At 40.8% G+C, this 21,320-nt stretch overlaps 1 protein-coding gene across 3 annotated transcripts in view; it reads right to left on the bottom strand.

Moving 5' to 3' along the window:
• Window positions 1–5,547: 5,547 nt before the first annotated feature.
• The window catches only part of LOC145984901 (uncharacterized), a 70,598-nt gene continuing 54,825 nt past the window's right edge, over window positions 5,548–21,320 (bottom strand). For all 3 annotated transcript variants that reach the window (XM_083118277.1, XM_083118275.1, XM_083118276.1), the window contains exons 13-15: window positions 16,672–16,809; window positions 11,715–11,801; window positions 5,548–5,825 (exon numbers count right to left, since the gene is read on the bottom strand). In XM_083118277.1, the coding sequence (XP_082974403.1) occupies window positions 5,664–5,825; window positions 11,715–11,801; window positions 16,672–16,809 (387 nt within the window). In that variant the 3' untranslated portion in view covers window positions 5,548–5,663. The remainder of the gene's footprint in view (window positions 5,826–11,714; window positions 11,802–16,671; window positions 16,810–21,320) is intronic.

The following is a 21,320-nucleotide window of genomic DNA, read 5'->3' as shown; positions in this document are numbered from 1 at the left end:
TCTATCACGGGTAAATATATTTGACTGGGACTTGTATGTTGCAAGTATTGGGTTGGTGCGAATGAAATGTCCGGCACAGGTGCGTCATTGCCAAAGGACAAAAATATCAAAACTACAGTACCTGGTTAATCAAAATAGTTGCCGTCTGCAGCCACAGACTTTTGCCATCGCTCAGCCAACAATTGGATTCCATGGCAAAAGAAGTCTGGAGTCTGCGATGCAAAGAACTCCTCAACGGCATGTTGCACCGCCCGATCATCAGCGAAGGACTTCCCTGTCATGAAGTGATCGAGATGCTGGAATAGATGGTAGTCAATTTGAGAGAGGTCGGGAGAATATGGTGGATGAAGAAGGGGTTCATATTGCAACTCATGGAGAGCCTGCATCGTTCTTTGCCCGACATGTGGGCGAGCATTGTCGTGCAACATGAGGACACCATGTCCGTGGACCATTGCTGGATGCTTGCGGAGACGTTTGCGGTGCATTTCATAGAGTTAAGCACTGTAACGATCTGCATTGATGGTTTCACCTTGCCTGAGAAAGACATGATGGATCATACCCACCATAGACCATCATACCAGCAACAACACCTTCCCTGGGTGGAGAGGTGGTTTTCGGAAACCGCCCTGGATGTTGATCACAATGAATCATTGTCCTGATCATTTACGATTGTCAGAGCAGATCCATTTTTTTAATCTGAAGTGACAATCCAATGCAGGAAACCATCCCGGTTATTCCTTACACTCAAAGAAGTGCACACCTCCAGACGGCGAGTCTTGTTGGCCGGTGTCAAATCATGTGGTACCCATGAGTCCAACTTTTTCACTTTACCGATCGCATGGAGCTGCCAAACGATAGTGGTATGGTGTATGCCTAACTCATCTGCAACGGCATGAACACTTTTCCGAGGGTCCACTTCCACGGCGTTCCTGAGGAGCTCATCTGAACATGATGTTGGTCGATGGCAACGGGGCTCATTTTGCAATGCTGTGTCACCAGAACGAAATTTGACAAACCAGCGGTGAATGGTGCGTTCATTTGCCATTCCTGGCCCAAATGCACTGTTAATGTTTTTGGCGGCTTGTTGAGCAGAATGTCCCAGTTTGAATTCGTAAAGAAAAATTACTCGCAATTGTGTGTTCTCCATGGTGCACTTTCAGACGACCCTGTTCAGCAATACACTGCCTACTGACTGTCTGGGTGCTCCAGCCTGTTTGCTGGACGTATACAGAGTTTATGACGTTAGTCCCGTGACCTCAGTCAATCCCTGTGTTGTGTTGTTGAGGTGAGTTTCTCACCAGACGTCAAAGTGGACATTTCATTCGCACCAACCCAATATCTTTGAAGAGCCTGTTGATATAGTTTCAGAAAGACTCCTTCAGCGTTACGCAAATGGTGGCCACAGGAGGATCCTTTCACGGATGAAAAAATCTTCAATTTACAATCGTTAAAACGACCGAGTTTATGCCTCGACATCCCAGGAAGCTCGTGAAATCACACCACGGATCCTCAGAGGTCATCATCCTGCCTCAGTGATGGTTTGGTGGGGGTTTCGTACGATGGCATAACTGACCTCAACTTCTGTGAACATGGTGTGAAAACATTTGCAAAAGTGTACCAAGCGACAGTGTTGGAACCACTATTGAAATTGTTGACCCGCACCATTTTCAACAATGAGGCGTGGAGCTTCCTGCAGGACTCAGTACCGGCCCACAAGGTAAAGACCACACAGGAGTGGCTTCAGAGGAATGTGCCTGATTTCATTGCTCTGGCTGATTGGCCCTCCAGCAGCCCCAACTTCAGCCCATTGGACTACAGGTTGTGGTCCGTTTTGGAGGGCATGGTCTGTAGGAAGAGGCATCCAAACCTTGCGAGTCCCAAGCGTTCTCTTGGCGAACTTTCCTCTCGAGACCGTGCATCCTACGATCGATGACTGGCCTCAGAGACTTTGGGCCTGTGTGAAGGCCAGAGGTGGCCATTTTGAAGAGTGATGGCAAGACCTGTACCTTTGTAACATCCAAATATTAATACATTAGCTTGCTCACTGTGCCTGCAGTTCATTATTAACTTTGTAACAGAATTTATGATATGACTAGGTATGAATTATTAACTGTAAAATAGGTGAAACTATAATAAACTACAATAAACATGAGATAATATACTAGCCATTATATACTAATATTTGTTAAATAATAAACAAGGAAGTAATGGCCAACTCGGGGTCATTACATGCGACACCTCCTCTTCCTTCTCTGACACAGTCACGCGCTTGCGTCGCACTCCTCTTTCTCGCAACTCGAGACCGACCGCCACCATGCCTTCCTATCTTGTTTTGTATTTGAAACTTGCCTTGTCTTTTTACGACAATAAATGCATACTTCAGTGACATTGCTGTAGCTTGGATACATGCAAATCAACTGCATTTTGTGAAAATTAATACGTATAACACAGAATTATGTATAAATAAGGTTTAATTAACAAGTTTTTAAATCACAAAAAAATGTATCCATTGTTACTATTACAGTTGAGACTGCTTTATACATGACTCAGTTCTGTGTAATTCTATTTATACCTTCATATTTATACAAATGAATAATAATACAAAAGACATACGTGGGTGACACTAAAAGTTTTTAGATGTGGCAACACTGATTGCAGAAATACATTGTCTCTAGGATATGTTGAAGTTAGTAGTCTGTAAAGTGTGATAATGCTGCAGAATTTATAGTTGTTAATTGTTGTGTGACAGAAATTAGTCAATTATTGTCGTGTGTGTACAGTAAAATGGATTTAACACGGGAGCACTTCAGAGCAATAATTTTTTACGATTTTCGAGCAGGTTTAACGCAGCAGCAATGTTATGAAAGGCTCCGAAATGCATTTCAGGAGGAAGCCCCATGCCGTGCGACTGTGTTTAATTGGTTTTTAGAATTTCGACGTGAACGTCAGAAACTCAGTGATGAATTACGTGATGGTCGTCCTGTGACAGCAACTTCTCAAGAAAACGTCGACAGAGTGTGTCGCATGATAGAGGAGGATAACCGGGTGACATATGCAGTTATTAGTGCAACACTGGGTATTGGTATGAGTCAGGTTCAAACGATCCTGCATGACCGCCTTGGTGTCAGGAAGCTCTGTGCCAGATGGATCCCACACCATCTTACTCAGGAGCAAAAGCAGGCACGGGTCACATGGTGCATGAAAATGCTGGACAAATTTTACCAAGGACAATCAAATGCAGTGTATGACATCGTAACAGGTGACGAAACTTGGATGTACTGTTATGAACCCGAGAGCAAACGACAGTCGACGCAGTGGATCTTCCCGGATGAAGACCCACCAACAAAAGTCAGGAAGGGACGAAGTGTTGGCAAACAAATGGTTGCCACTTTCTTCAGTCGGACGGGCCATATTGCAACAGTACCGCTACAGGGACGTCGGACCGTTAATGCTGAATGGTACATATGGTTTGTTTACCGGAGATCGTACGGAAAGTTCGTGAAAAACGCCCACGAAGTCACATTATTGTGCATCAAGACAATGCGCGCAGCCATACAGCAGTACGAACAATTGAATTCTTCAAAGCCTCCAACATTGAAGAAATGACTCATCCTCCTTACAGTCCCGACCTCGCCCCTTGTGATTTCCTCCTGTTCCCTAAAATCAAGGATACATTACGAGGTTCTTCATTTCCTACTCCCGAGGAGACAGTCACAGCCTTCGTTCAGTGCATTCAAGAGGTGCCTGCAGATGTGTGGTCCCAGTGCTTTCACACTTGGTTTGAGCAGATGAACAAGTGTATCAACTGTCGTGGAGAATACTTTGGAAAATTATAGCATTCATACTTTTGGTCTCCAGTGTTTTACTTGCGCGTGTCTAAAAACTTTTAGTGTGACCTATCGTAACTGAATTATCATGTATAGTTTTTAAGAAATGGAACGTTAATTGTAGGGCTGACCTGATACCACCATTTGCCAATACCATTTACCGATTCTGATACCTTAACAGATTCCAACCGATACTGATAGTTCAATAATTCCATTTTAAAATAACAAAGGCTAGTTACCAAGTCACAAATTTCATCACATTACATTCTATTAATGACATTAAATAAGGCCAAAATTATGCATTACAGCACCTTAAAATGTCTTGTGACATTTTATGTGAACTTCTTTCTACCCCCAGATGATGCAAAAAGAAGAAGTATTTTTTTTTTAAATGTTGCAGTTACATCGATAAATATGTGTATTATTATAAGTGATCATGATCCCCAAATTTCATGTAAACAACATTCTTGTTGTTTTGATAAACCTGGAGAGAGAGGAAAATGCTGTAAAAATATAACAAATGCTGATATTTTTATTAATGCTCACTTCGCCCGGCTCTGTATATGCTCTGCTGTCCATTATTCTCTGTCATTTGCAATAAAAACAAGTCACTGCAGTGTCGCTACTGAGCAGCACAGAAGGGTAGAGCACAAAAAGAAAATCCACAACCCTCCCTCCCACAGCCACATTTATCCCTTTCTCAAGAACTCTGGAATGAGCCTAGCATGATAATAATGCTGGTTTTAAAAACATCCACGTGCGAGCAAGAATTGGCAATGAATGGTTTATTTTATTTCCACATAGCATTGACCACAAGGCAGTTACATGCTTTCAATGTCACGTTTTGTTGCAGCGCTTTCAATACATTCCTGCCTTTAATCTTATCATCTGGTTCCCAGGAGTGTGCATCGTTTCTCGGAAATGTACATGGAATTCCTGTGAGGGACCCCAACCGAAGGGTGAACGAACTTTGAAAAGGACAAATCTTGACAAATGAGTTGTTTCTCTTGGTTGCTCTTTAAGCCACTCAAAATTACCAGCATCGGAGAAGAAAATTCAACCGATACTTAAAGATACCGATACATCGGTATTGGTTCAGCACTAGTTAATTGCTGCCACTTGGTGCTGGGAAGACAGTTATTCCAGCTTTCCACTAAACGTTAAGAGTGCCATAGAGTTAGTTTTACTTTACTGTAAGTTATAATTATTTTACTACAGACTCCCAAACAAAAGAAATACTATATCATTACACTACAGTGGCTGCAATTTGCTTTTATTTATACAAAATTAGAACATATTTGTTGTACAAAACTAGACAACTAATACAATAACATCATCTAACAAGTGCAAAATTTCCAGTCTTGGACTATGTAAAAAATATATAATTGCTGCCATCAAATAGAGCTTCTGGATGAAAGGGATAGCATCTTGCTTATTAACATCTTACAAGTAAATACTGATAAATTCTCTTTAAAGGCAATTTACTGATCAAGAAAGTTACAATTAAGACTTCAGAAGATTGAACATTTTATACACCCACTTACTAAATAAACATAAGAGCACTATTTCATTTAAAAAAAAAAAAAAAATTGTTTCATAATCTTGATACATATGCCAAAAAAAGGTGGAATTTTTTCACTTACTTAACAAGATATATGATTACAATATGGAGGACAAAAAGGTCTTATTCCAGAGACAAATACAAAAGAATAACAACATCTGTAGTATAAATTTAATTTATTTTTATAGAAAATGCCTCATTCCATTCACACTGTCACAGGCGCTCCATTTGTACATCAACGCGGAAAAATAAAAATCAGTATAAATAATTTTTCCTTACAACATAAGTTTACAGGATAAGATCTCCCACATCATCTTTTGCCTGAAGTATGGCATATTCTCCTGGGTGAAGGTAATTTTAGCATCTCTCGTCAGATACTCCGCAAACATGCAACTGAAAACGCCACAATCTGAGCCATTCATCTGTTGTGGGATGTCCTGAAACAACACAAAAACAGAACTCAATGTAAATCACGATGGACCTGTTACTCATGTTATAATGGTATATTCTGCGGGTGGATCAATATGAGATTCTTGCTGATACCAGTAAAGTGCCAATATAAAATATACTGATCTGATATAAAATTGAAACTCTAGCTCTATGAAGAACTTCAAGGTTAGTTAATCTCTTTAATTTACATAATTGAGTTGGTTTTAAGTCCACCTTGTGCACAGTAAGGCTAATTGGGACTGCACCTACAGTTTAAAGTGGGATCCGAACCACCATGTGCCTCCACCAGGTATCAAACCCATAACCCCTAGATTACAAGGTGATGACGCTTCCACTGCACCGACAGGAAGACTAATTTACATAATTAAGTGCTACAATAGGTTTCAATTTAGAAAAAGAAATGACAAATTTATCGCTTATTTTACAAAACCATAGCATAAAAATCACAATACTTTGTACTATGTTATAGAAATATTTCATGGGTAAAGTTATTGTAAAGTTTATTATGTACTGACATTCCTATATTGACCAATATCAATTAACCACTTACGTGTGGATGGCATTTTGTTGCAGTGCAGAAGGCATGTGTGTTTGTTTATATATATATATATATAAACACAGGAAAAGGACGAGAAAAGGTGCCAGAAGGGCCGATAAATACAAATGATGAAGGAGACAGTAAACACAAAGAAAAACGTTGATATTTCGTGACCCAGGTCACATTTTCATTGGAGAAGAAAGAGGTTCACAGATTAACGAAGAATATGAGCACCGAATACTAACTGCAGCATTGGTACAATGTTGCTAGAGAAAGTTGGACGATACGAAACAAATGTATGTGGTACTTTCACCAGTGTTTACCGAAACCACCCACCCTATGCAGTAAACACTAAACACTGGTGAAAGTACCATACATTTGTATATATATATATATATATATACAAATGATGAAGCAGACAGTAAACACTTACCACACGAAGAGAAATAATTCTATATTTCGCGATCTGAGTCGCATTTTCAAGGTAGAAGGAAGAAAGCTCAGCGTCACATGGAGTAGAGGCACAGAATACTGACCGTAGCGTCTACGATCAGTGTTGCCAGAAACAGTTGATAGATAACAAAAAGTACTTTCACCAGTGTTTACTGTAAGGTGGGTGGGTAATTTTGGGGAGGAGAGGAAAGGGTTACTGGTTGGCTAGGTTGAGTCCGGGGGGTATAGTGGCGTGCATGCCTGCTATATAGGCCCTTTCCCATCACCTGCGGAAAGATGTGTCAGAGTGGGGAGGGGGTAAGTGGGGGGTAAAAGAATGTCTGGTTTTCGTAATGTGGGGGTGGTATTGGGTGATCAGAGTTGGAGGGTTGGTTTTGGGTTGTTTGGTGCGGTTGTGGGAGGTGGCTCTAGTGATTTGTTTGTTGATGAGGGTGGAGGGGTAGCCATGGTTGGTTAGGGCTTGGTGCAGGCGTAGGTTGTAGTTTTGGCGTGATGAGGGGGATGAGTTGAGGCGCTGGCCTCTGAGAGCAAGGGAAAATGGGATGGCTTTTTTGGTGTGGTAGGGGTATGAGCTGGAGTAGTGGAGATACTGGAGGTGGTTGGTCGGTTTGATGTGTATTCCATCCCCCCCCCAACCTCCAAAACATCTTGGTCTGAAACACTCCCACCCCTTCCACACCACTCCCCCCAGCTCACAGGTGCAACAAACCCAGATGCAAGACCTGCCCTATACTTATCACCTCCCCCACCCTCCTGATCCCCACAGCGGCAGGTAAGTTCACCCTTCACCCTAAGGGCACCTGCCACTCATCCAACCTAATTTACACCCTCATCTGCCAAATCTCCGGCAACTTCTACTTAGGCGAAACCTACACCCCCTTGAACCTAAGGATCAATAATCATCGTTCCCCTACCGAAAACTCCGATTTCACAGTTGCCATCCACACCAACAGGCATAACACCACCTTCAATAACTGCTTGCGTGTTGCCATCATCCATCTTTTACCCCCCCCCCCCCCCACCACTCTGACACACCTTTCGGCAGGCGATGGGAAAGGGCCTATATAGCAGGCATGCACGCCACTATACCCCCCGAACTCAGCCAACCAGTAACCCTTTCCTCTCCTCCCCAAAACTACCCACCCACCTTACAGTAAACACTGGTTAAAGTACTTTTTGTTATCTATCAACTGTTTCTGGCAACACTGATTATAGAGACGCTACTCAGTATTCTGTGCCTCTACTCCATGTGACGCCGATCTTTCTTCCTTGGACCAGAAAATGCGACTCAGATCGCGAAATATAGAATGATTTCTCTTCGTGTGGTAAGTATTTACTGTCTCCTTCATCATTTCTATTTATCCACCCTTCTGGCACCTTTTCTGATCCTATTCCTGTATATATACATATAATAAATACTGTATACATGTTGTGTTTGCTTCAACTAGATTTGACTGAGGTGGCATATATCTTCTCCCTCATATTGAGTGAGATTATCTTAGTTATGAAAAAGAAGAAGAGGAAGAAGACAAAAAGAAGAAGAAGCAAGTATATAACTTAAGACGCAAAAAAAGTTATCTGCTCTCATCTGGTGTAGTTTCTGCATAATGGAAAACCAAAATACAGCTAAAAAAACAAACTTTGTGTGATGTGGACATTGAGTTGCACTTGTTTCAAAGACTTCCATACCAGAAAGACTTATTCTGCATAAACCTGAAGTGCATACATGCCAACATGCTATGTATTGTAGTATTTTTGTAAACTGCACTTGCATATTATTATATTACTTACAATGGTGCATTCAATAACTAAACGGAAAAATAGTAAAAAAATCTAAAATATGACCGTGATTGTTATATGTTTGTTATTTTGTGAAGCCATCTGTAAGCTATTCATAGCTGGGGCGGGAACGCTTGCCTCGCGCAGGGGACGCTGGGAAACAGTTACACAAGATGGCGGCACCCTTACAGGAGTGCTCCAAGCTGGAGCAGCGAAGTGTCATGAGATTTTTGTTGGGTGAAGGCGTGAAACCGATAGAAATGCATTGCTGCATGACAGTTCAGTAAGGTGACAACTGTATGAGTTGATCACAAGTGTACGAGTGGGTTGAGAAGTTCAAACAGGGCGTAACCAATGTTGACGATTCTCTGCATCCAGGTCGGTCTGTCTCTGCAGTGACAGAAAGCAACATGTTAAGGTCATGTTAACTTTGTTTTGGGACCACAAGGGGCCAATTCTTGACCATTATATACCCAGAGGTTTGCGTCAGAAACTGAAACCAGCCATTCTGCAGAGATGACGTGGTCTGGTGTCCACTGGTGTGCTTTTGCTCCATGGCAATGCGAGACCACATGCTGCCAGTGTCACATTGTCTACCATTGAGGACCTAAAGTTTCATCCTGCCATTTGAGTGCTTACCCCACCCTTCATATTCATCCGATCTTGCACCTTTGGCCCCGAATGACAACGAAGTCCAGTCAGCGGTGCATGAGTGGTTACGCACGTGTCCAAAAGATTTTTTTTTCCCTGTGGAATCAGTGCCCTTATTAAGTACTGGCGTAGGTGCATTGAAATATGGGGGGACTATGTTGAGACACAGTACTGTAGTTCTTTTGGTGCTTGCAATAAATATTTGTTACATATTTCCAGTTATATATTGAATGAGCCTTGTACAACAGAAAAGGAGGAGGCAGGCAAATACTGCTGTTTGATATTCATGGATGTCCACAGGATTTTCTTTCCTGGAAGGGGCACAAGGCATTTTTTCAGAGGGGGAGCAAACAAGGCATATTCCACTCATAATAGTGTCGCCCCCCTGAAAGAAACACTCCATCAATTTGAAGTTATCATGTTCCTGCAATATCCATCAACTAATAAACACAAATGACTCTGACTAAAATAAAATTGTGTGTGTGAAACAAATACTCTTAGTTCTTGTATTTCTTGTATTATTGTTTGCATTGTACAATTACATTTCTCACAGTTTATGGTTCTTACAAACACAACATAACAGCAAAAATGGTGTTCATGTGAACCACAAACTGCAAGAAAAATAAATAATACCGTACCTTTAAGTTGACATCTATTTTACAGAGGTGATGTAAAATGGATGCCTTTCGGGTATCCATAAAAACATTATTATTTAAAATTTCATGCTCTCAAAATTACTTGAATGATATTTTGAATCTAGATTTTTAGATTTTGAGGTAAGTTGAAAAAACAGTAGCCATATTGAAATATTCAGAAATAAATTGTCATATTTTCAGAAGCAATGAAAAACCATCAATTTTATTTCTGGGTACGTTAGATCATATATCAAAGTTAATTTTAAAAATATTTGAGTTGGTGTTACACCTTTCACTTACAATAATTCAAATATTAGTAAACCATGTTTTTGGCAAAAAAAGGATTGATTGATTTGTTTTATTTTACTTCACGTTTTGTGTCTCTTGGCTAATTTGCGAAGATGGGGATGAGGGATGAAATTGATGAATGGACATTTACAAACAACCATGCCCGAGTGGGATTCAAACCCAGGATGGCAAAAAAGGAAAATCAGATAATAATATTTTATTAATTTATCAGTGTACTAAAATAAGAATGTGATATGTTGTCATATTTTTCACTTGAATTCTTATTGTTTGAATTAAATTAGAAAAAAAAGATTGAACAATTCATAAGGAAGAGCTCACTCTGGAGGCTTTGGGAATGGAAAAAAAGTGGAATCGCTAAAAGTTTTGGGGAGCTGTAACCAGACAAGTTGTAGGCAAAAAAAATAAAAAAAATAAATATGTAGCTTATCACCACTATGGTAGTTAAATGTGCCACGTTTCATCAAAATCTGAGAGCATGGGTACCATGGTCTGTTTGAACTGATGTGGGAGGACCCAAATGCTAAATTCGACAAATTTGCTTACCTAAGTCAGGCAGCAATAACAAACTAATTTTGATACCTACTGATTATTCAGCAACGTTGAGAGACAGAAATTTAAGATTTGGTGGCCTGAAAATTGTATTTACCAGTATCCTAATGAGATTATTCTGACTGGTTCCTCTGTCTGTCTATCAGAATCAAACAGAAAGTCAACACACAATATTTCAGTAATTTTAGATATTTTTGAGACAAATTGTAAGCATTATAATTTCATGGTGTCGGAGCAGGGCAGAATCATGTGATAAACATATTACCACATCGTAGGTTAATTTGACTATTTAACACTAAATTTACATCTTCCACATACTTCCCTTGTCCACGCACGTAAACTTCATGAAAATCGCAAAGGGGTTTTCTCGGGATATCAACCAGGTGATTTCCGGTTAGGCTTCCGAGAGCTAACATCACTCTCGTGTTCAGGGATTAAAGTTCAGAGATGTGTCAGGGTGAGGTTATATGAATTTGGTGTGGGAGGGGTCAGCTGTTCACAGATCATCAATGTCATCCAATTACTGGGACCGAATCATCAAAGAAGCAATAGCCATCAACAGGGAAAAGAAAACCTCAACAGGGACATGGGACTCGAACTGGACCCAAGCTGGTTAGGGATAGTCGACCGGGAGCTTGGAAGTTGAGAGACAGCACCTGATTGACCCACCACCTACGCCTGACACTTCCCACACCAAATACAAAGCTCGGAAGCCTATCTGGAAATCACCTGGTATCCCGAGAAAACCCCTTCATCATTCGCCGCCAGAAAAGATTCAAGAATTATTTCATGAAAATCGTTCAGCATACAAACATTTTCACACACTACAATGTTTATTTTCTACCTCGGAATGATAACAGGAACACTCAGGATTGATTACGAACTGGCAAGGAATTATGAGAGAAGTCATTATGCTAACCACTACACCATGGAGCCTGGAGATAAAACATCACATCACTCACCTTCATGCACTGAAGGGTCCAACCCTCTGTAACAAACTTCTGTTGCTTTTTATCCCAGTGTTCATCTTGGAGGTACCTAAACACGGCCTGTGGAAATAAAGAATTTTACATATACATCACTTTCTACATCCCATATAAAGGGGGAAAAAAAACCTACATACATTCACATTAGGGTTAAGCTCACACTGACAATATTGATATCGATATCAGAAAGCATTAGCTGAAACGTAAATCCCAAAATCAGCTGATACTTTTCTGGAGTTCTGCTCTCTCACAGAGTCCACAAAAATGGCAAGTCAAAGACCTTGTGAGAGAAAATTATTATGTAGTTAATAATTATCTCATGCCAAATTATGAATTTAAATTAAATTAAATTAATTATTATTTAATGAAAAGAGCCGCTGTGGTCTAGTCAGTAGGGTGTCTGACTGTCACGCAGGAAACCCCAGTTTGATTCCCAGAGTGGGTGATCTAAGGTCGGAATATTTCCGGGCTTGTCCCTACATAAAGTGGCTCCGGGGCTCACCCAGCCTCAAATCAATGGGCACCTGGGGACAACCCTGAGAGTTAACCTTTACAGTCCCGATCGGTCATATGTTGACCGATGACATTTTTGGCCACAGTCCCGATCGGTAATATGCTGACCGATGGAACAGAACATTTTTTCGTCGCCTTGCAACCCTGTACACTTTCAATGCTCATGCCTCCAAGTGGCTGGAACTTGAAACCATGTTTCAATATGCATCGACAGCGATGCTGGTGCTCTTCAGCTCCCTAATGACGTCAGCAGCAGCTGCTAAATTTACATATCCTCTTTGTCGGCGCAGTAAAAGAGGCATCGAATGACAAAGCTCACAGATATGAGTTGGCGCCGTTGTAAATGGACATATGAGGAAATCGTTTGTCTAATGTTTTCCTTCTCAACATGCCGAAGCAGGTCATGGTTGGAGGGGGAGGGGGCATTGTTGTCAAAAGTGTTTGCGGTTGATAACTTTTCAGCAGGTGAAATGGACTTTGCACAATGCTTGCTTCAGACAACCACTCCTCTTTCAGAAGGAAAATGAAGGAGGGGATGGGACTAAGAGATAGAATCGGGGCTAAAAATAAATTGTGTAATTTTTCTAGCTTACTGTCCCTTTTAACGACGCTTCATTTCAGTTCGCAGAGGCATTGCAGTAATGTTGTGTGCATAGTTATCGAGTGTTTGCGAGTGGAGTGAGATATTTTTTCGTGTTTTGATCATCGTGGGAGTGTAGTGAGAGGTATTTACTCTTTTTGTGTGTCTGTTGTGTGAACATGAATTAGACTATATGGCTAGAGGATTTGGAGCGGAAGGTAAATAATATGCTAGATGGTTTTAACACAGATGGGGAATTGGAAAGTGACGAGGAGTTGCGAGAAATTGTACATGATAGGGGTGAACGTGTTAGTGATTCGAGTGGAAATGAATCAAGCGATTCAGAGGATGAAGAATTTCTTCTAGAGACATGTCAGCGGCCAGGGACAGGCAGTGTAGGGCCTACAGTCCCACAGTTTCAAGGCAATCCAAAAGTTCGTAACATCTCAGCCAACTCCATTCCGCTGGATGTTTTTAGACTGTATTTTGATGAACAAATTATGGAACTTTTGATCGGTGCAACTGTTACCGGGTGCACCACAACTTATAAGGACAACATACAGAGATGGAGGAGAGGGGTGAGATGGTACACGTTCAGTTTCAGCCTTCGGTAAGTTTTTATTATTACTTCTAATTTCGTGTATGTATATTTGAAATTCCTGTCTTCTTTTTTTTTTAAAAAAAAAATTGTTTGTGTTGCCAACCGTTGTCGAAAATAACTCGTGCATAATTTTTTCTTCGGATGGCAAAAGGCATTAGAAACAAAATAAATATTGAATTATAATGTAGACATGTTGTTGCAAATAGGACATAGAATTTGTTCCTGTCCCATGTCTCAACAGGGGTGGGGGTGGGGGGACAAAATTTTGTATTTTGTTTTAATTTTTTTCACATTTGAAGCCACGAATAATAACAAATACATACAGATAGCAACATTTCATCTTTTCTATGTCAAAGTACATTTTATTCTCAGTAAAATGTTTCTTGTTTCACTAAATTATCTGCCATAGGAGGGAAGCTATAACGATTTTTGCTAAACCTTACAAAACTCGTTTAAATGGCCTGGGACAGAGGTAAAAAGTGCATAAGTGCCACAGAACTGTAAAGGTTAAAGGTGACTGAAGCATGGTGCTGATCACATCACCTCCAAAATGATCTAGATTGAGAATATGTGAAGCCTTACCCCCACATCCCCTAAATTTGGTTTCATTGCACGGTTATGTATGCACAGGGAACCTTACCTTTTTATTGTTAAATGAATAGGAGGGGGGAGTTTTGAATGCCACAAACCCCATCCCTTTTCGTATGGATGGTACAGAGACAGCCTTGTAGAAATCAATATAATTGATTGATTGCTTTCATATATTTAACTTTGCTTCTCTGCCACTTTTGGCTAATCATGAAGATGGGGATGAGTGATGATATGATGAAACTGATGAAGGGACACTTACAAAGAATACACATGCCCAGGCCTGGATCCAAACTCAGGACCCTTAGCATTGTGGCGTGATGTGCTAAACACAGATTTCTGTAAAATCAAAATGAGACGAAGACTTTGGCATGGGACTTGAAAATTTTATGTAAAGAAGTTTTTTTCTTTACTATGCTGTTTCTCCGGTAATAGAAAACAGATATCTACCTGATTATGTATATTTTGTTTATATTAATTACAAAGTCAATCCATAGTGACTGTTTTAGGCTTATGTTGCTTGGATGCACATACATTCAGTATACAGTTCCACTTTTCAATGGTTTGTGGACAGTAGTGGTGCCAGAAAAAAATAAGCGGGAAGGCGGAAGAGGGTGGTAATATTTTGAGGGTGGCAGTCACATTTCGAAAACATCTCAAACACGCACCAAAATCCATACTTAGCCTAAACAGCATTTACTTATCTACATTTCTTCTTAATATACTCATGCAGTGTGCTTACATGTGGCATGAATTTTCCTTGTTAGCTGGGGGAGGGGTGGGGGAAACTTGTCAAATGGAGGGCATTCACCCCCTGCCCCATTCTGGAGCTGTCGTTACTTGTAGTGTAGAAATGTGGCTTCAAAGAGAAAAATGTTACCAGGAAAACGTTTGTGCACTGTATTATTTATGCTAGATTTATTTGAGATGAGAAAAACACTTGCACTTTGAGACCGAGTTGGGTGTTTCTAAATTGAGATGAGACCAAGAATGAGACAGGCATTTACATCCCTTCCAGAGTAGCCTACTTACCCTCATAGACAACCCTGCAATTGGCTTAACTTATTTGTAAGAAATGCAGACCAATCTCGTTCATTTTTAGTTCCACAATAATAAGGTGGGGTTGAGGACTTCGGACTGCATTGCATTGTAGGACTCTGACCTTTGCATCCTCCAACAAATGTGATTCTCTCTCTTTCTCCTAGTTAAAACTACCATGGAAACGTCAGATTAAAATATTTAGATGTGTTGGTGTTATCAATATTTTTGCTATTCAATCAATATTGAAACTCCAATATTGCACAGCCCGACCTCCGCCACCTACAATCTGTAATGGTAAGAGTCTAGTTTCACGGTGCTACGAGCTTAGCCCCAGTTGTAACCTTAAAACTGAGTGTTATACAGCTACGAAGTATGTTCACACTAAAAGCTTGTTCTATCCAAACTTGATGGGCTGCGCCTGTTTTAGATAATCCAGAACATGCTGCATTAAACATGAAGTATACATTAAACCATGATCAGTCGTGCTTGCTTGAGTCATGTTGTCGATTGTGGGTGAGCTCAGCACTCACTCCTTTTCATGCATATTTCACCACATTTAATTTTCTTAAATTAATTTTTTGTACTTCTAGTGGTTTGTTTATTTCTTGTCTTCATTACATTTTTGTTTCAAAATGTTTATTTGTTTTCAAACAGAGTAACACACTGTTGAAGCGAACAGCTCTAAGTGCTAACAAAAACCGAATATTTCTCAAAGCTACCCTGATGGGCAGGTCCATCTGTGCTCCACAAATCTCACACAATATAAAATCGCTTAGACCTTTTCATATTTTCTATTAACATGACAAAAACATATACGTACAAAAACTCCTTGAACAGCCTAGACTTATTGACTAAATAATGCACAAATAATAGTAAAAAAAAAGTAACGTAATAGGTTACAGGAGAGCTCTGCACTCCTCTGACAACACTCCTTCCACAACAATGGTCTATCTCACACTGCTGATTACGTCATCTCATTAGAATGTGATTGGGTTAATTGCAACTCTAAAGTCAGCTGGTTGCACCACGGGATTATATTTTAAATACTGTTAAAATGGCACTTAATTATAATTAAAAGCGAGTGCAGAGCTTGCATGTGACCGATCGCAGGTTAAAAAATGCAGTGAATATGACATAGTCATCATGGCAACCAGCACTTGGCTAACATGCAGAGGATGCTAAAACTAGTACATATTACCACAGGTTCAGAGTAGTTACAGTTATACAGGTATATTTTTTTTTAACCCTATTCATGCATATTTAGTTTTTGATGGAAACTGAAAATGTGGAATAAATGCAGTCAACATGGCCGAATTAGTGCACCTGTGGAAGAAAGGTAATCATAATTGTTGTTGCTATTTTATTATATTGATAAACCTTAATGATTTAAGGCACTATTGACTGCTTTCTGTTGTATTGTAGAAATGTTAAAGGGTCACAATTGAAGCTAGGCAATGAAAAATCCTGAAACTTAAAATCTGAATTCTATTGTATTGACTACAGCAATGCAAAACTGTTCATGTGTATTTTGGAAAATTTATTAGAAATCAATTAAGATAAATACGTTTTTAATTTACTTTCAAATTGTCTGCCTCAAGTAGGCTACGTACCTGTAAGCAAACTCTATTTTCTGCTCCCATACTATCAAAATAGCTTATCGATTTCTTCCGAAAATCCACTACGCACATACACCAATGGACTCCCATGTGGACTGGTATTACAATCATATCGTACGAGAATAAATCAATCTGTAAAACAAGAATATTTGCATTGTACATGTGCTCCTGTGAAAGAATTTGTGCATAATCACAGTACTCTGCCTGTCAATGCATTAAAAAGAAGAGAAATTCTACATGTTTTTGAACAGACCACTTACGTTCATGTGTAGTTGCTGTGCTCATGAAACTACACACAAGAATTTAAATTCAAGTGGATCTTCATTAAAGGACTACCACCTACAGGGTAGGAGGCAAGATTCTGTTGCCTTCCTGCCAGGGATGTTTCAACAAAAACAAAAAATGTCCACGAACTAGCCACTGCCATTGCAAAAACTTGTCGCACCCGTTATTTCTTAATCAGGGTGTTTAGCAAAATAACAAATGCAAATTTCTTGACTTTTTCATGACTTTTCCTTGACCTTTCTTTCCTTTTCCTTCACCCTTTTCATCATTTATTTAATTAATTGCCCCCTACTTAGGTATAGTTGCAAAATTAAGAATATATATATAAAAATGGATGTATGTGTGTGTGTGTGTGTGTTTGTTCCGGCATAACTCTCGAACGCCTGGAGCAATTTCAAACAAACTTGGTACACGTATCACTTGCAGTCTCGAAAGAAATACTGTGGGGATAAGACACCTAGGGGTGGGGGTGGGAAGGGGGTGACATGTAAAAATAATCGAAAATGACCAATATTAGTGCGGAATATATATATTTGTATATATATATATATATACAAATAGGAAAAAAAACACAGGAATAGGGTTAGAAATGGTGCCAGAAGGGCGGATAAATACAAATAACGAAGGAGACAGTAAACACTTACCACACGAATAGAAATAATTCAATATTTCGCGATCTGAGTCGCATTTTCAAGAAGGTAGATAAAAGATCGACGACACTGTGAATAGAGGCACAGAATACTGACCGTAGCGTCTCTACGGTCAGTGTTGCCAGAAACAGTTGAAAGGAAACACGAAATACTTTAGCCAGTGTTTACTGTAAGGTGGGTGGGTAGTTTCGGGGAGGAGAGGAAAGAGTTACTGGTTGGCTAGGTTGAGTCCGGGGGGTATAGTGGCGTGCGTGCCTGTTATGTAGGCCCTTTCCCATCGCCTGCGGAAAGATGTCAGAGCGGGGGGGGGGGGGGGGGGGTAAAAGGTGGATGATGGCAACACGGAAGCAGTTATTGAAGGTGGTGTTATGGCTTTTGGTGTGGATGGCAACTGTGAAATCGGAGTTTTGGGTGGAGGAACGGTGATTATTTATCCTTAGATTCAAGGGGGTGGAGGTTTCGCCTAGGTAGAAGTTGCCGCAGATTTGACAGATGAGGGTGTAAATTAGATTGGATGAGTGGCAGGTGCCCTTAGGGTGAAGGGTGAACTCACCTGCCGCTGTAGGGATCAGGAGGGTGGGGGAGGTGATGAGTATGGGGCAGGTCTTGCATCTGGGTTTGTTGCACCTGTGGGCTGGGGGAAGGGGTGCGGAAGGGGTGGGGGTGTTTCGGACCAAGATGTTTTGGAGGTTGGGGGGGCGACGGAAGACGACCCTAGGTTTTTCCCGAAAGATGTCTCTGGTCTCGGGATCACTGTGCAGGATGGGGAGGAGGGAGTGGAGGGTATGTCTGATTTTCGTAATGTGAGGGTGGTATTGGGTGATCAGAGTTGGAGGGTTGGTTTTGGGTTGTTTGGTGCGGTTGTGGGAGTTAGCTCTAGTGATTTGTTTGTTGATGAGGGTGGAGGGGTAGCCACGGTTGGTTAGGGCTTGGTGCAGGCGTAGGTTGTAGTTTTGGCGGGGTGAGGGGGAGGAGTTGAGGTGCTGGCCTCTGAGGGCAAGGGAAAATGGGATGGCTTTTTTGGTGTGGTAGGGGTGTGAGTTGGAGTAGTGGAGATACTGGAGGTGGTTGGTTGGTTTGATATGTATGGATGTTTCCAAGTGGTCTCCCGCAATGTGGATGTCCACATCGAGGAAGGCCACTTGGTCTTTGGAGTGGAACCAGGTGAATTTGAGGGTGGTGAACTCATTTAGTCGGTTTAGGAATGTTGTGAGGGAGGGTTCGCCATGTGTCCAGAGGAGAAAAATGTCATCAATGAATCTTAGCTCTCCTCCCCGAAACTACCCACCCACCTTACAGTAAACACTGGCTAAAGTATTTCGTGTTTCCTTTCAACTGTTTCTGGCAACACTGACCGTAGGGACGCTACGGTCAGTATTCTGTGCCTCTACTCACAGTGTCGTCGATCTTTTATCTACCTTCTTGAAAATGCGACTCAGATCGCGAAATATTGAATTATTTCTATTCGTGTGGTAAGTGTTTACTGTCTCCTTCATTATTTGTGTATATATATATATATATATATATATATATATATTGTCTCTGCGTGTTATGACTAACCCCTACTTTACCTTACTAGCGCTTTCTGGCTCAAAATAGAATATATATGGGACATGGAAGGTTTTGTATAATTTGTTTGCTTCTGTGTTTGTTGTGATGTTATTGTCTGTAATGCTTATAGGAGTGGTTCGAGAGGTGACTTCCCCATAAGTAGCAAAATGTCCACTTCACTTCACCAACGGAAACCTCATTTTTTGCAAGCCAATGAGGCTTTCATCTGGACCTACAGCCAGTATAATCCTTTGTAGGATTGTGTGTTGTCCTCGTGTGTGCTGAGTGACCCTTTACAGCTTTTTTTTTCTAACCTGATAAATTTTAGTCCTCACTTGTTGATTTTAGTTATGGTAAGGGCTTGGCACCATATGATGTGATGGGTGCAAACAGCCATGGTGCTCTTGCATCCACCATTTTCACTTCATTTATTCAGGAGTGCTGCAACATGGAAGATTGATTTATTTATTTAATTCGTGTTTCTGCCAGTTTTGACTAGTTATGAAGATGAGGATGAGATGAAGTAGATGAAGGAAAAATCACAAACACATGGACGGCACACAACACAAGTCCCAAAAAGAATTATACTGGCCATATATCCAGATGCCTAATTGATTCATTGACTTGCTTTATTCTACTTTGCTTTTTGTGCCACTTTTGGCTAATTTGCGAAGATGGGGATGAGTGATGATATGATGAAATTGATGAATGGACACTCACAAATATCCATGCCCAGGCCAGGATTCGAACCCGGGACCCCTAGCATCGTAGCACACGATGTGCTAACCTCCAGATGCCTGATTCTTGGCTGGTCTGCAAAATGCAGTCCAGGGCATACTACGTGGTTGACATTTGGATGTACTACACCACGTTTGTTACAACCTGTCACGTTTTCCACGCTAGCGATCGCTTGACAGATTCGGAGCCAACGAGAAATGAGGAAAAAGTAATCTGCTGGACAGTGAGGAGTGAATGGAAGCCAGAGGAGAGGCACTTACGCAGATGCTTTTGCCATGTTGCGAAGAAGCTTGTTTTGTAAGCATGGCACTGAATTTGTGCATTCCGCATTGCTTATGGGCAACCTGATCTCAGCTTCCTCCAACGCAGGGTGCATCTGTCTACAGTGGTAACCACGTGGTTTCTGCTAGAAATGCCAACGATCAGCAAGAGTGGGAAAAGAGACAGGATTTACCAAACGTGGTATACGTAGAAGAGTCACCTCTTACACCCCAACATGAAAGAGCTTTATGTTCGGATGTGAGGGAGATTGTGGTGAATGTGCAAAGGCAAACAGAAAGAAAGACTGTGCAGGAATTCTTGAAATGTGGAAAGCATGACAAGAGCTTTTTTGCTTTCTCCTGTGGTGAAGAAGACAACATGAGTGTTATTGGCAACATCACGACTTAGCATGGCGCAGTGGGAAGGCAACAGTATTATGGCTAATGTTGGATATCCTCCATAGCATGGTGGTAATGCTGTATTCTTGTAATATAGAGTTACCAGTTGAGGCACATTGCACACGTGTTTAGATCTCACTTAAGGACAAGTCCCATTTATCTATACAAGCACCCCATCTATGAGTAATGGTACCAATACTGTCAAACGCACATACACACATTCAAATATCATCAGTAAAAAGCACTGGCGATGATAGTATGGTACAGGGTGGGCCACATATAATTAGCCTGGCTCCACGGTACCCATGCAAGTCTGGGGCTACGTTTTCGTGGCTCACTCTGTAGTAGACTTATATCAATATCCATTTGTATACTTAATAAGCTTTCATAACTGGGACCTCAATTTTTATGTTTTGAGTTTGAGTTGGTGTGTTCACTTTGTGCACAGTAAGGCAAATCGGGACTAGACCTACGGTTTAAAGTGGAATCTGAACCACTATGTGCCTCCACCGGGTATTAAACCCGGGACCCCTTGACTACAAGGCGAGGATGCTACCACTGCGCCATCAGGGAGGCCCATGCAATTTTTATGTAATTACATATTTTTCATTTACATGTAACCAAGCAAAAATTACAAATCTTGGCAAATTACGATGATACCAATGGATTTCATGTTACATATTTTGGTAATTATTACATATTTCCATTTTTACATATATTTACATAAAATACAGTATTTGGGCAATCTTTCTGGTTTTCA

Source organism: Lepisma saccharinum, chromosome 3, assembly GCF_977018435.1.
Source record: "Lepisma saccharinum chromosome 3, izLepSacc3.1, whole genome shotgun sequence".
Classification (NCBI taxonomy): Eukaryota; Metazoa; Arthropoda; class Insecta; order Zygentoma; family Lepismatidae; genus Lepisma; species Lepisma saccharinum.
The sequence above is the reverse complement of the archived record's forward strand: the minus strand, read 5'-3'. Positions and strand labels throughout refer to the sequence as shown.